Raw genomic sequence first — 16,315 nt, forward strand, 5'->3', positions numbered from 1 at the left:
AGTAATTTAGTACGCACGCTTTCCTGAGTTTATTGCATCCCGTCCAAAAACATAAACTTGAGGCCAAAGCCACTGATGAAAGTTTAATACTGGACTGTAAAGTGTCTGCTTACCTCGCAGTTGACCGGTGTCTCTCCTAGCTGTGTCTCGAAACAGAGTAACAGACTGAATATATCGCTGGACTGGACCCCCTCTCTGCCGTCGCTAAAGGAATGTCGACGTGGAGCTGCCAAACGTGAACGTGTAGGGTACTCATGAACGCGCTCGTCGGAGAGTCTTCTCTGAGCTCGTACCCTTGGCATAGGTAGAGTGGGCATGGCGCTAATCGCAGCTACCTGTCACATTTCGTGGCGTGTTGAAAGCTGAGGGGGATGAAATTCTTGAAAGACGTAGCCTACAATTGATTCATTTAAAAAGCTGTTTAAATATATCCTATATATTTCGTTGTACTTCATAATCCAATGCATTGTAGGCTACATTGTGCACGTTTAATACTGGGAGCGGTTCGTTACGCGGTTCATCCTCACAAGAGGTTCATCCTCGTTTTACTTGGCCATTAAACTTATATTAAATTATATTTGTGGTTGCCTATAGTTCTGGAAAGAAAATCAGAGCGATTTTTATGTCATTTTACGTTTTAATGAGGTAAACTTGTGCTTCTATATGTTTGTGTATGTAAATAATCAAAATAGATTTTATCAACTTTTTCCTTGATAAGCAAAAAGGTTTGTAATGGCATGTTATAAAGTGTTGTAGGCATGTCTCGTTGAAGGCTGCTTTGTAGGAGGCGGGCCAATGTTAATATTTGTGTTTTGCCGTTTGATTGGCTGACGTTTTGTCCCTGAATTTGTTATCTGATTTTTGATTGGCTGATGGATAATGTGGGCGAGTCCTCTCTGTATTTGTGATCTGTTACACACGCGTGTCGTCAGATTTGATTCAGCAATGTGCTTTTGCTGCCGCTTATATTAGTCCTCCATCAGACAATTTTATCCACGGCAGCTTGAAGACATGGACGACCCTTCAGCTCAGTTTCTACATGATTCGGTAAGTTTAAAAAACAATATTTTCATGAGAAACCAAATATATTTTGTTAAACATTCACACTGGACTGGGTTCATGAAACATCAATGAACTTTGGTGCAACTTATGGGGAAAAAAAATCAAGGACTCATTTGGTTTTGAAGTGTTTTTCCTATAATTTGTGACTTACTGAGATGAGCTTGAAAGAAAAGTGACCTACAACTTAAGTAAGGTTAAAATTCCAATGAGTTTGTCTAATAATATTTAATTTCAGCTTGTAAGCCACTTTTCTAAACTGGCTTCTCAGAATCTCAACCTCTTTTTAGTAAAATAATAAGAAATGTAATGATCCAACCAGTTAAGAAAGCAATCATTAAAATACAGATTTTGGGAAAGTGTGTGTGTGTGTGTGTGTGTGTGTGTGTGTGTGTGTGTGTGTGTATGTGTGTATGTGTGTATCATATTACAATGATTTCTAAAGGATCATATGATGCCATCACATGAACTTTTTTTTTTATATATTTTTTTTATATATATATATTAAAATAGGATTTTTAAAAAAAAAAAAGATTGTAATACAATTTCACAAAATTACTGTTTTACTTGATTATTGATCTAATAAATGTATCTTTGGTTGGTGAGCATAAGAGACCTCTTTCAAAAACATAAAAAATCATACTGACCCCAACGTTTGTCATAAACAAAAATATTTGTCAATTTTTTGTAACCAGTTAATGTGTTGGATAACACCTGTTTACCGGTGGTAAATCACCTTAGATATCACACAAATGGCTCAGAATTGTAAAGTATTTTGGTGGTCTAGCATAATTTGTTATACGGACCTTATATTCATGTGACAGCATAATAATTATTTTAATTAAGTAATTATATGCGCAGTAGCATTTAAAAAAAAAAAAATGCAGTTAGAACATATTTTAAAATTTTGCAAATTGATCCTTTTTTATGAATATTAGGCTATAAATGGGGAATGGCGGACAATGAGAAAAACTTTGTGGCCGAGATCTCTGACGCAGGGGGAGGCCACCCAGAAAAAACAAAAAAATTGTCTTGGCTGTCACGAATTCAAGTGAGTGGGTTGGTTAAATAAACATTTCACTTTGTGCACCTGATCCAGACACACCTACTACCGCACTACTGTTTCAGGGTGGATAGCCATTTACCCCAGAGAGAAGAGTTAATTCACAAATCCGTTGTCCTTTATGCACACAAGGCTCTATCAGCCTGTATACACTTTAACACAGTTGCATCATCACATTCATCACCCAGCTGTAGGCGTGAGTATTCACCTTTCACTCAGCTCACCTTTATACCTTCTTTCTCCCAGTTATTCTTGTTCTGGATTTTTTTTCATTATATGATGATTTGTTTTTCCGCAGTTGCTTAGTGAATTAAATTCACAATCCCCTACATAATCTGTAGCATTTATTTACTTGCGTGACTCCAGCGAGACAAGTTCAAGGCCTTTATGACCGACTCCATTACAAATGCGATGAGCACGGCAGTTTTGTTTGTGTACCAGCATATAAAGTGCGCTCACTCAAAGGACTGCGGTGTCATGGCCTTCAGGTTAACACACATACACAGAAACAGCAAAGCTGGAATGAACATACACTAGTTACGGGGTCTGATAGTGCTAAAATATGCTTGAAAACATTTTAATCATTGCCACTGTTGTACAATGTGCTCTATCTTCCACCTTGTAAACACCATTGGTAATATCTAATACTGATAGTGAATTGAAAAATGGATTACAAATTAAGCTTTAAACTATAGTAAATGACAATCTGACTCCTGTTGTTCCCTGCTGGGTGATTCTCTGAGAGAGATGGTATGTTAAATAAATGACTATCATTTTCTTTGCCTCTGTCCAATCTTGTTTGCTGATAGAAATTCAGTCAGAACTAGGCTAAATTAACATGAAATGAACTAATCTTAAACTGAACTGAAAGGTGTGTTGTGCCTGGAGAAACAGATGTCCTGCATGTTCTTCTCCCCAAAGATTCTGTCATCTTTGCTCATGGGTACTCAGTTTTTTTTTTAACCTGCATTCAGGTTTGTTTGTTTTCAGCCAATCAACTGGACTGTGCCAACCAGACAACATTTACCCCTTTACCTGAATTGATCTGATCTGAAATGAACTTACCTGCCCTTATCTGCCCTTATCTGAACTGATATGAACTGACATGAACTTCCCTGATCTGAACTGAACTGAACTGTTTCTATTTTCAGTTCTACAACTTGTAGTGCGCACCACAGATGTCATTGATATTATTTTGAGTAGAAAACAAAGTAGAAAACACTAAAGCACTTTATTGGTCTCGTGTCATATATCATGTGAATAAGCTCCCTCAGTGGCAGCACAACCTCTGACCATATACAATCAGGGCTCATAAATTCTCAGATTACCATTTTATGATATCAACAGAAGTGATTACAAGGGATCTTATATCTTTTTTTTTTTGTCCACAACAATATCGTACGACCCCATAACTTCTCCAGCCGTTTGTGAATGCCCATGGAGTTATAAGATTCTATATATTTACATGACTTTTTCAGCCTATGCAGGTTTTCCAAAACAGTGGGATCCTTGATTCTTCAAAGAAAAACTAATGAGGTGGTGTATTAAAATAAAACATATCTTAATTGGTTGTTGTTTAAGCTTATTTTAATCCTTGTTTTGTCATCTTGGTTTAATTTTTTTTTTTTTTTAAGTCATGAAGTTTGAAGCTTGAAGTTTGGCTAATGCTCCCTGGTTGAGAACCATTGTCTGATATGTAAAGTAAAAACGTATTTACTGTATAATTTTTTTTTTATTGTTATGCTACACCAACCTGTTTCACTCATATGACCAGTTTACAGGTGTATTTGGTAAGAAGGTGCACCTGCAAGGCAAATGAATGTGAATGCAAATCACGTACAAAAACATGACTGATTTTGCCAGAGAGTTCACAGAAGGTTTATGCAAACATGCTCTTATTGTAATATGAGCGTGTACGGCCACATACAAACATGGTAAATTGTCTGTTTTCCATTATGTCTCTGTGTTTAGGATTTGATTGATATTTTATGGAGGCAGGATGTCGATTTGGGGGTGGAACGAGAGATCTTTGATGGATGCCTTCGGCAGAAGGAGGAGACCATGAGAGCAAGCGAGAGACAGTTGAAAAGCGAGAGAGAGCTTGAAAGGATAATGCAAAGGTTACAGAAACTTGACAAGGAGACTGGAGAGTTTTTGCCTACGTCTTCACCTGTGAACTCCCAGGTAACCATTTGATTAACTACATATAAACACTGTGCATCCCTTAATTAATATAGAAAACCATTCATTCTCTCAAAATAGCGCCTGCACACACACCCACTCACTCTCTATTGAGTAGTGTTGCTTACAGAGTTATTTTACCTATGTTTTAGGCTGTGCCCTTCTCAGAGACGTTGCCCTCTACGGTGTCTACTCAGCATTCACCCGTTACCCAGAATCCCCTGCTTTCTGCCCTGCTATTCTCGAAGTCTCAGAAGCTTCCTTCTCAGGAGCAGGCTTTTAGTGAACTTCTGTCACTGCCAGACTTACAGGTGCTTATGCACACAATGCAGAAAGACACACACAGACATGCCTGAACTGGTACATGATTGTCTTTTGAGTTTAGTAATACATTTTCGATTTACAGACTAAGTAACATTAGATTTAAGTAACCTAGTAGTAATTGTAATAGTTTCTCTCTCTCTCTCTCTCTCTCTCTCTCTCTCTCTCTCTCTCTCTCTCTCTCTATATATATATACATATACATATATTTATAAATATAATTATTCTTATATTATTTTTTCTAAATAGTTACTTTGGCTCAACCTCTGTATATTTAAAATGTGCTTTATAAATAAATCATAGTTTAATTTCAAATATAATTTAATGTATAATAAATAAAAAATTAAAAGTACAAAAAAAAAATCTTAGTTGTAAAGTGAGGGGTAATTCTTTTCGTAACTTTAAATGATACAATAACATAATTTTATAAAAGTATGTTGTTTCATACTAATCTTAACTTCTTAGCTGTTCAATATATTTAGGTAAAAATTAATGTAAGCAAATAGTACCATATATCTAATCAGCCATATTAAAAAGCAATAGTCATTAATTTGAGGTGTGTGCTTATCTGAGATACAGTGAGTTAATGTTTAAAGTATATAGCATGCAGGTAATGTCCCTATCATCACTGAAATAGGCGTTCTAATATATATGAAGATTCCAAAATATAGTAAAAAGTAAAACAGTAATATTTGTGAAAAATGATCTGTTTTATAATGTACTATATTAAAAAATGTAATTTTATTTCTTAAAAAATTCTTTAAAAATAATAATAGCATTTCCTATTATTATCAATGTTGAAAACAGCTGTTAATTTTTGTGGAAACCATGATACATTTTTTTTCAGGATTCTTTAAGGGAAAAGAGTGTTCAAAAGAATTCAGCATTTATTTAGATAGAATGTTATTGCAATCATTTAAAAGTTTATCTTTAATGCCTCCTTGCTAACAATAAAAGTATTAATTTCTGCAACAACAACAACAAAAAATGACTGACCCCAAACCTTTGAACTGTAATGTACTTATTATACATAATAAGTTAGCCATTAATGAATAGAAAGTTCTGATAATTTTTTTAGAAGATAAATATTTTGTAAATGTCTTTTGATTGATTAAATGCCTCCTGGCTAAATAAATATATTAATTTCTTTAAAAAAAAATCTTTCTGACCCCAAACATTTGATAAGTAGTGTATATAATTTAGTTTATCATGTACAAGACAAGTCACCTTTATTTATATAGCACTTTATACAATACAGATTGTTTCAAAGCAGCTTTACAGTGATGACAGGAAAATGATTCAGTGATGCAAACAGTTCATTTAGGCTGTACAGAAGCTCTGAAAGAAAACCGTGTCATTGTTCAGCTGAAGTCAGTTCAGTGTTGATTCAGTTCCGTTGTAAAGATCATCAATTATAAAATTACTTCATTTCCACTATAAAGCAGCACTGCAGAAAATGATGTGTGTCATCGTCACTGCTTAGTTCAGTTATCATGCAGTCAAATCAATAATATTGTTGAGTATTAAGTGGTCTCAACTAAGCAAGCCAGAGGCGTCAGTGGCAAGGAACCCAAACTCCATCAGGTGACCGAAATGGAGAAAAAACCTTAAGAGAAACCATGCTCGGGTTGGGGGGCCAGTTCTCCTCTGGCCAATGAACAAACACGGTGTGATTATGATTCAGGCTGCATCACAAGTCAGAAGTCAGATTGTGGATTGGTAGCGTTCAAATATTTTTCATCCAGTTCATTTTGCTTGAAGATCGGATTCATCACGCCAGTATGGAGACGAAGCTGGCCATAGGGGTCTGTGCAGAGACCTTGTCTGGTTCTTGTGGTTTTGCTGAAGAAACTGTGCCGATGGCTATCGTGTCGACGAGGCCTTCTCAGGGGATTGTCTAGTTGACAGGATCTCTGCTGACATTCAGGGCTGTGATGAGGTCGTGTCTAGGTGCAGGTCCACCATCCGATCTGGATACTACCCGGATCCAGCTGACTATGGTAACCTCAGGATAAACAGAGAGACTAATATTAGCATAGTTGTCATTCTTTTTATGATGTAACAAGTTCATCAGGTGTTACAGGAAGTGTTCCCGGTTCCGGTTGACCTAATTTATGCAGCCTTACAATCATTTAACGGATGTGAATATAAATGTGGTAATGTGTATACCAGGTTAAAGAGATGTGTTTTAAGTCTAGATTTAAACTGACAGAGTGTGTCTGCTTCTTGAACAATGCTAAGAAGACTTCCAAAGTTTGGGTGCTGAGTAGGAAAAGGATCTACCACATGCAGTTGATTTTGATATTCTAGGTTTTATCAACTGGCAAGAATTTTGAGATTGCAATAGATATGAAGGACTATAACGCGTTAAGAGCTCGCTCAAGTACTGAGGAAATAAACGTTTTAGTGCTTTGTAAGTAATTAGCAAGATTTTAAAATGTATGCAATGTTTAATAGGGAGCTATTGCAGTGTTGACAGAACCGGGCTAATATGGTCATACTTCCTAGTTCTAGTAAGAACTCGAGCTGCTGCGTTTTGAACTAGCTGGAGTTTGTTTATTAAGAGTGCAGGGCAACCACCCAGTAGAGCATTACAATAATCTAGCCTTGAGGTCATTAACACATGAACTAACTTTTTTGCATTTGTCATTGAGAGCATATGTCGTAATTTAGATATATTTTTAAGATGGAAAATTTTGTTTTTTTCAGATGCTAAAATGTGGCTTTTAAATGAAAGATTGGCACACCCAGGTTCGGATGATGAAGACTTGACAGAGCAGCCATCAAGTGTTAGACAGTATTCTAGGTTATTACATGCTGAGGTTTTTGGTTCGATAATTAAAACCTCTGTTTTTCAGCAGTAGGAAGTAGTAGGAAATGACTAATACCAATTCACAAAATTAACGGAATGCAAAAATTTAATGATGTTTCGTCAGGCCGTGAAGAAATATAGAGTTGAGTATCATCAGCGTAACAGTGAAAACTAACGGAATTCTTCCTAATGATATCTCCCAAGGGTAGCATGAACAGGGTGAAAAGCAATGGTCCTAGTACTGAGCCTTGAGGTACTCCATGCTGAACTTGTGATCGATATGGCACCTCTTAATTTACTGATACAAATTGATACCGGTCAGATGACCGAAAGTATGATTTGTACAGTCTACGTATGTACATTTGCACTAAAATCTTAGTGGCCAGATAAATAATGCACAATTTATCAAATAAATGTAATAATTTTTAATACAAGGGAAAAAAAAATGTCTAATGATCAACTCCAAAAAAGTTTAAATGTTTGATGGGTTGCCTATAGCATGCCTCACTATAAATTATCAGAATAAAATTGTTCTTAACATAAAATTATTTAAATATGCCTAATGTATTTGATATACTGTTTTGTTTCTCTGTTAGTATTATCTGGATGTCTTGGAGTCTGAGGGCTCAAGTTTGCCCGAAACTTTTGTTTCGGATATCACCGAAATTTGCCACCATCAACTACCAGAACCACAGAGGGAAAACTCAACAGATGGCATCAGTGAAGTCACACAGACAATAGCAGACTCTTATGAGGTTGCTCAGCCTTTGTCGTGCATGCCCTCTGACCCATTAGAAGTCCTAGAAACATGCATACAGACGTTCTCAGATCCAGGCAATCTTACACCTTCACCTTCAAACACAATTTACAGCTGTAGTACCCCTAAGAATCAAGGAATTTTAAATAAATGCCAAATAAACTCAAGCGATTCAACCCTCAGTGAGTTTTGCCCTGATATAAATACATATACCATCAATACTAGCACAGTCAGTGAACCAGAACAATTAAATAGTGCGCCTGGAAGGAACGCTCCACAAATGCTTTCACAATTTGAGGAGCGTCACATTCTTCTGGGTTTTGATGACTCTGCTTCTGTTAGCTCTGTGGATTTAGAAACATCCCTCTATGCGGCTGACACCTTAAGCAACGGCCAATCAGAAAAGGATGAGCTGGAGAGCATCCAGTCAGATTACAGCGATCTGCTGCCTTTATCTCTCCACTCTGAGACTATAGAGGCAACAATGTATGAAACTGCTATGTGTGCACAACACCAAACTCAAAATGAATCAACACCTGAATATTCACAAAGAGAACCTCAGTCAAATCTCACAAGCAGAGCTGCAGGTGTCCGGCGTGCGTGTCGTGATGAACAGCGAGCCCGAGCGCTGAGTTTGCCGCTTAGTGTGCATGACATCATCAACCTGCCCGTGGAAGCATTTAACGAAGCCATCAGCTCCTGCAAACTTAACAACGCTCAACATGCACTCATAAGAGACATTCGAAGACGTGGCAAAAATAAAATGGCAGCCCAGAGCTGTCGCAAACGAAAGCTGAATAGTCTCGTTGATCTCGAAGACGAGATTGAGGTTCTGAAGAGGGAGCAGGATAAAAGCAAGGAAGAAAAAGAGAGAAACACTAGAGATCTTCGCGAGACGAAAGAGAAGCTCAGGAATCTCTACAATGAGGTGTTCAGACAGCTGAGAGATGAGCATGGAAACTCCTACAATCCTAAAGAGTACAAACTACAACACAGCACTGACGGCACGGTTTACCTGCTGCCACGTAGAACGGCCAACAAGAAAAATACACTGTCAGAGGATGTAGCTACTGCTGTATAACACACCTGAAGTACCTACAGCAAAGATTCCAGTTGTTGTGGAGTCATTGGCCCTGTTTATGTCTGGCATTCACATGCATCTCTTTTGACCACTTGTGAGCAGATTTTGTTAAGGGTTGGTTTATCAGTTTAACCCAGGGTTCACCAATCTCAGTCCTGGAGGGCCGCTGTCCTGCAGAGTTTAGCTCCAACCAGCTCCAACACACCTGTTTGAAAGTTTCTAGTACTAGTGAGACCTTAATTAGCTGGTTCAGGTGTGTTTAATTGGGGTTGGAACCAAACTCTGCAGGACAGCGGCCCTCCAGGACAGAGATTGGTGAACCCTGGTTTAACCAGTTAAAAGAGCATCATAAGAGCATTAAACCTGCTGTTTTCAGTCATGCAGTACAGATACTGTTTATTTGAATGGGGAAACACTGAAATCTCCAAAATGTTGTCAATGTTACATTTTACTAAGCTAATTATTTCAAATTAGCAATAAAGTCTGACAACTATGGTATTATAAAATGTACATCTTTAGCTTGAATAATGAGGCTGGTCTAGCTAATGCAAACTCAGTTCTGTTCAAAAGCTTGAGATCTGGAAGATGTTTAATGTCTCTCATGCTCACCAAGGCTGCATTTATTATATCAAAAATACAGTACCAACAGCAATATTGTGAAATATTTCTATAATTTAAAAGAACTCTTTTCTATTTTAATATATTTTAAAATGTAATTTATTAGTGATGGCAAAGTTGAATTTTCAGCATCATTACTCCAGTCTTAAGTGTCACATGATCTTTCAGAAATCAATCCAATATGCCGATTTGGTGCTCGGGAAACATTTCTTTTTATTATCCATGTTGAAAAGAGTTGTACAAATTGTACACACATACATTTTTCATGATTCTTTGATGAATAGAATGTTCAAAAGAACAGCATTTAGTTAAAATATTTTTTTGTAATAATATAAAAGTCTTTACTGTTACTTTCAGGCAATTTAATTCATCCTTGCTGGATAATCTTTAATTTCTTTAAAAAAAATCTTGTTGACCTTCGTTTGAACAGTACAGTATGCTGTGTATTTAAAATATATAGAAAATATATATGTGTAGACCTACTCATGTAGATCCATATCACAAGTAATACTAGCCTCATGGGTAGAGCTTGGGCAGAGGTTATTTATTGACAACTTTACAGATTATATGATAAGATTCTGCATAAACTGAATATTCATGATGTAGTTGGAAAATGTAAGCATTTTGGAAGTCTGTCAAAGATAAATATTCAGATGAAAATGTATCTTTTACTAAAGATTTGATGCAAATACTGTATATCTGAAACACAAATCTGCTTTTTGAGTACTTGTGTGTTCTAATTAATATGCAAGCTTTAACCACATACAATGGATTTAGTATTCTAAAACTCTACATAAGATTGTCATGTAATTCCTTTATATATTTAAATCCAATAAACACTGTTTAAAAGCTAAATACAATTTCACAAGATCCATTTATGTATTCACTAAATGTTGACTATTGGCTATGCTTTTAATTTTATGCAGCATTAATGTGCCCCCTGCTGGAGCAAAAACAGCAAAATTATGCTGGGAGTGTTTCATCAATATTAGAGATCTGCCTTTACATTACAACGTTTTAAAATACATACCATAGCCTACATATAACACATTTAGAATTTGCATGAAAAGACATTATTAACACAGAAACAAACAAACGTCCAACTTGAAGTTTATTTACTTCATAGGCACTTTCCATTTACACATCAGACAAAGGCATCACACAGTGGAAAAAAGATTTACATCAACTAAATCCTTATACACGAAACCTAGTTCTACTGTTGCGGCAGGCAAGTTCCCGTTATGGCATAACAAACAGGCAAAGGAGTAGTTCGGAAACGTGTTGGGAATACTTTAAATATTCACAAACCTTTATTTAATGCCCCTTTTCTCCCTCCTACTGATCTGTTTGATATTTTAAGTCTTTTAATCCACATAAGGATATCAAAGATGTCAATCATTTCAGCCTGATCAAAGGAGTGAGAAATAATGGGCAAAGGGTGGTCCTCAGGGAAGAGAGCTTTTGGAATGGCGCGAGGACCCAAACTGGCCTTCTCGGTCGTGCTCCTTAAAGTAAGTCTGTTCAATACGATGGCAAAAAGAAAGCAGGTTGGTGTAGGATTTAACCTTTTCAGCAAGCTCGTCGCTGGTCAGTTGTGTGGTGAGTATGGTGAAAAGATGACCAAACACCAGAGCGTCTAGTTCAGTTGGCCTGTGACATTTAAAGTACAACAATTAGCAAAGGCACCATGCAATAATTGAATTATGCTGCATGTCTGAATGTGTACAAAGCTTCATTTACTACATTTACAATTCAGCAGAAACAGTAATGCTGTGGAAATATTTATACAAATTAAAATATCTTTAATATTAAAAATAAATATATATATATATATATATATATATATATATATATATATATATATATATATATATATATAAATGGTAATATATTCCTGTTATGACAAAGCTGAATTACTCTAGTCTTCAGTGTCACATGATCCTTCAGAAATCATTGTAATATGCTGATTTTCTGCTCATGAAACATTTCTTATTATTATCAATGTTGAAACCATGAAGCATTTTTTCAGGATTCTTTGATGAATAGAAAGTTCAAAAGAACAGCAGTTACTTGAAATATTGCAACATTATAAATGTTTTTCCTGCTACTTTTTTTTTTTTTTTTTACCAATTTCATGCATCCTAGCTGAATAAGAGTATTAATCTCTTTAAAAAAACGATAGTGTATGTGCACAAAACATACTGTTTGTTGAAAAAGTAGGGCTGTGTTCCTAATCGCTGTGACAAGGCCTGACAGCACTGACTCACATCTTCATACACCTGAGAAGAGAAAACCCACACAAAGCCTTATGTAGTGTACATTGGCTCCATTTATTAAAGAAAAAGACAAACTAACTGGGTCAATGAATTACACTTCATTTATCTGCACACACACAAATAAAAATACCTGCTCCAGATTCTTTCCAGACCATCCAATTGCATTCATCTTCCTCCGTATCTCCCACTGCTTCTGATAGGCCAGAACGTGATTGAGGGGCCAAGAATAGGGACTACTGTATCGTGGCCTAGAGATCTGAACACATATTACCATTAAATGCATACCATGATCATATATGCTGACATGTGGTGCCATAGATGTCATCTTTGATAAGATATGCGTTATATATGATTTGTGGATGTCCTTATATGTGAAACATACCTCTGTAGCAGTATAGTCATCACACCACTGGATATACAACTAGAAAGAAGAGGCAAAGTTTGCACAGTTTATTATATGTTTAACCATATAATACTCAAATAACACAATCCATGAGCAAAGATACATAATGTGCTGAAAATTTTGGCATTTGTAACAAATGTATCAATCTGATTTTTTTGTATGTGGCTAATAAATACCCTACCATTCAAAAGTTTGGGGACAGTAAGATTTGAAGATTAAATCGAATGTTATTGTAAAAATGTAAAAGCCTCAATTTCAAATAAATGCTGCTTGTTTGACCATTCTATTCATCAAAGAATGCTGAAAAAAATGTATCACGGTTTCCACAAAACTATTAAGCAACACAACTGTTATCAATATTGATAATAATAAGAATTGTTCCTTGAGCTCCAAATCAGCATATTAGAATGATTTCTGAAGGATCATGTGACACTGAAGACTAGAGTAATGATACTGAAAATTCACAGGAATAAATCACATTTGAAAATATATAAAAATAGAAAACAGTTTTATTTCAGTTCTATAACATTTCACAGTATTACTCTGGCCAAATAACTGCCGGTTTGGCATAAGAGACTTTTTTTTTTTTAATCCAATCGACCTCAAACTGAGCGGTAGTGTATGTAATACACAAAGACGTGCTGATGTGTGCAGGTCTGTACCTCTGCAGTCAGCAGCATGTTATTGACCAACTCCATGTAAGCCTTCATCTCTGCCCTCTGGACATCATCCAACCCGTCACTCAGAGCATGACCCTATGGACAGCTCAATGTCAACCAACAGTCAAATATTCTAGTATTCATGTGGAGTTTGTTTTTTAGAGTGAGAAAGTTACCTTTGCCTTTGTGAATTGAACAATCGGCCCCAATTCTGATACAACTTGATTTCCAACGTGGATAAAAGGAACCTTCCCTAATGAACAGAGAGGAAGAGTCATTATAAGACATATGAACAATCACTAACTCATTCTGATGAAAACAGAGCTCTTTACCACTAGCTTTCCAACATAAGATAAGAATAAACAAATCCCATAAATGAAACAAAAACATGAAAATGACTGTAAAATTAGGAGAATTTGGTTACTCACCTGACGGTGACATGTATTCAGCATTGGCACGGCAGGACACCTGCACTGGCAGGCCGCACATCCTCAGGAAAGTCTGCAAAACAAGATTTAATTACCTATATATAAATAAACCTAAAACAAGTGACAAACTATTCTGGTTTTTGAAGATGTGAATCGGTGAGCGTGTGAATGATTATAGCACAACTTTTCACCTGAACTGCCAGCGAGGACGCAGAATCTGACAGCAGGATTTGATCCTCTGCACACCAAAAAAGGAAACCATATTAATGTTCATTTCATTTATTTTATGGTTGTAAAAATCTCATGCTAAATGTAAATGTGACAAACAAACAAAAAACAGTTACCTTTAAGAGGTTGGTACAGAGTAGCATTTTCAGGCCATGGCTCAGCAGCTGCAAGAGAAAAACAATACAACTGGAAATATACATTTCGCAAACAATACTGTATCTTTCAATTTTTCAGAAACTCTGACCCTTAAATATCCACCTATGTGAGACCACATTATAATATTTAATAGGTTTCTCTATCTTTGACCCTGAAAATAGCATTGCAAACAACAGAACTCTAACTTAACTGTTGTAAAGACATCTGATACATTTATAACAGACTCGTGACCAGAAATGTTGGTTTTTCTCAACTAATATGGAGAGAAATTAAATGACTATGATGAAAAGAAGTAACGTTACAGATTATCATCCTAACCTGCCCATCTCTAGCACAAAGCACTAACACGCCTATGGTCTCGCTACATTACACACAAGCGTAAACATTACCTGCAATCTGAGAGACGAAAGCCTCTGCAGCAAGAGACATGACAGCGCAGAAAAATCTACTTTAATCGAAGCACAACAACGAGATGGTATTAATTTCCCACGCAAGGGCAAAGCAAGCTCCTGTCCCCGTGTAGTGACGTCACCCAGAAGTTTTTCCTGCTTTCTGGCCAATCACGTTCCTCCTCCTTCTTCTTCTTTTTCTTTTTGTTATATTGGCGGTTGGCAAACCAGCTTATGGTGCATTACCGCCAACTACTGAACTGGAGTATGGAGCGTCAATGTTTAGGAAAATAATGAAACAAACATAATGAAACAAACAAATATATATATACACTGTATATATATATATATATATATATATATATATATATATATATATATATATATATATATATATATATACAGTGAGGAAAATAAGTATTTGAACACCCTGCTATTTTGCAAGTTCTCCCACTTAGAAATCATGGAGGGGTCTGAAATTGTCATCGTAGGTGCATGTCCTCTGTGAGAGACATAATCTAAAAAAAAAAATCCAGAAATCACAATGTATGATTTTTTAACTATTTATTTGTATGATACAGCTGCAAATAAGTATTTGAACACCTGAGAAAATCAATGTTAATATTTGGTACAGTAGCCTTTGTTTGCAATTACAGAGGTCAAACGTTTCCTGTAGTTTTTCACCAGGTGTGCACACACTGCAGGAGGGATTTTGGCCCACTCCTCCACACAGATCTTCTCTAGATCAGTCAGGTTTCTGGGCTGTCGCTGAGAAACACGGAGTTTGAGCTCCCTCCAAAGATTCTCTATTGGGTTTAGGTCTGGAGACTGGCTAGGCCACGCCAGAACCTTGATATGCTTCTTACAGAGCCACTCCTTGGTTATCCTGGCTGTGTGCTTCGGGTCATTGTCATGTTGGAAGACCCAGCCTCGACCCATCTTCAATGCTCTAACTGAGGGAAGGAGGTTGTTCCCCAAAATCTCGCAATACATGGCCCCGGTCATCCTCTCCTTAATACAGTGCAGTCGCCCTGTCCCATGTGCAGAAAAACACCCCCAAAGCATGATGCTACCACCCCCATGCTTCACAGTAGGGATGGTGTTCTTGGGATGGTACTCATCATTCTTCTTCCTCCAAACACGTTTAGTGGAATTATGACCAAAAAGTTCTATTTTGGTCTCATCTGACCACATGACTTTCTCCCATGGCTCCTCTGGATCATCCAAATGGTCATTGGCAAACTTAAGACGGGCCTTGACATGTGCTGGTTTAAGCAGGGGAACCTTCCATGCATGATTTCAAACCATTGACAGTCATGTTTAGCTTCTTCCATTTTCTAATGATTGCTCCAACAGTGGACCTTTTTTCACCAAGCTGCTTGGCAATTTCCCCGTAGCCCTTTCCAGCCTTGTGGAGGTGTACAATTTTGTCTCTAGTGTCTTTGGACAGCTCTTTGGTCTTGGCCATGTTAGTAGTTGGATTCTTACTGATTGTATGGGGTGGACAGGTGTCTTTATGCAGCTAACGACCTCAAACAGGTGCATCTAATTTAGGATAATAAATGGAGTGGAGGTGGACATTTTAAAGGCAGACTAACAGGTCTTTGAGGGTCAGAATTCTAGCTGATAGACAGGTGTTCAAATACTTATTTGCAGCTGTATCATACAAATAAATAGTTAAAAAATCATATATTGTGATTTCTGGATTTTTTTTTTTTAGATTATGTCTCTCACAGTGGACATGCACCTACGATGACAATTTCAGACCCCTCCATGATTTCCAAGTGGGAGAACTTGCAAAATAGCAGGGTGTTCAAATACTTATTTTCCTCACTGTATATATATATATATAGTTTTACAATATCAAAACCGTGGTACAGGTGT

At 36.7% G+C, this 16,315-nt stretch overlaps 2 protein-coding genes across 2 annotated transcripts; one reads left to right on the plus strand and one right to left on the minus strand.

The window, feature by feature from the left end:
• Positions 1 to 933: 933 nt before the first annotated feature.
• On the plus strand, positions 934 to 10,744 carry nfe2l2b (nfe2 like bZIP transcription factor 2b). The gene is made up of 5 exons (XM_079882770.1): positions 934 to 1,047; positions 4,094 to 4,306; positions 4,456 to 4,614; positions 8,033 to 9,412; positions 9,610 to 10,744. Exons 1-4 carry the CDS (start codon positions 1,012 to 1,014, stop codon positions 9,272 to 9,274), a joined length of 1,650 nt encoding a protein of 549 aa, XP_079738896.1. The 5' UTR covers positions 934 to 1,011; the 3' UTR covers positions 9,275 to 9,412; positions 9,610 to 10,744.
• Positions 10,209 to 14,642, minus strand: mtx2 (metaxin 2). The gene is made up of 10 exons (XM_079882771.1): positions 14,432 to 14,642; positions 14,003 to 14,050; positions 13,850 to 13,896; positions 13,659 to 13,731; positions 13,407 to 13,483; positions 13,234 to 13,326; positions 12,551 to 12,589; positions 12,299 to 12,424; positions 12,095 to 12,171; positions 10,209 to 11,542 (listed from the first exon to the last, which is right to left on the minus strand). Exons 1-10 carry the CDS (start codon positions 14,469 to 14,471, stop codon positions 11,338 to 11,340), a joined length of 825 nt encoding a protein of 274 aa, XP_079738897.1. The 5' UTR covers positions 14,472 to 14,642; the 3' UTR covers positions 10,209 to 11,337.
• Between the last annotated feature and the right edge of the window lie 1,673 nt (positions 14,643 to 16,315).

The sequence above is a fragment of the Squalius cephalus genome (assembly GCF_949319135.1).
Source record: "Squalius cephalus genome assembly, chromosome: 10".
Lineage (NCBI taxonomy): Eukaryota > Metazoa > Chordata > Actinopteri > Cypriniformes > Leuciscidae > Squalius > Squalius cephalus.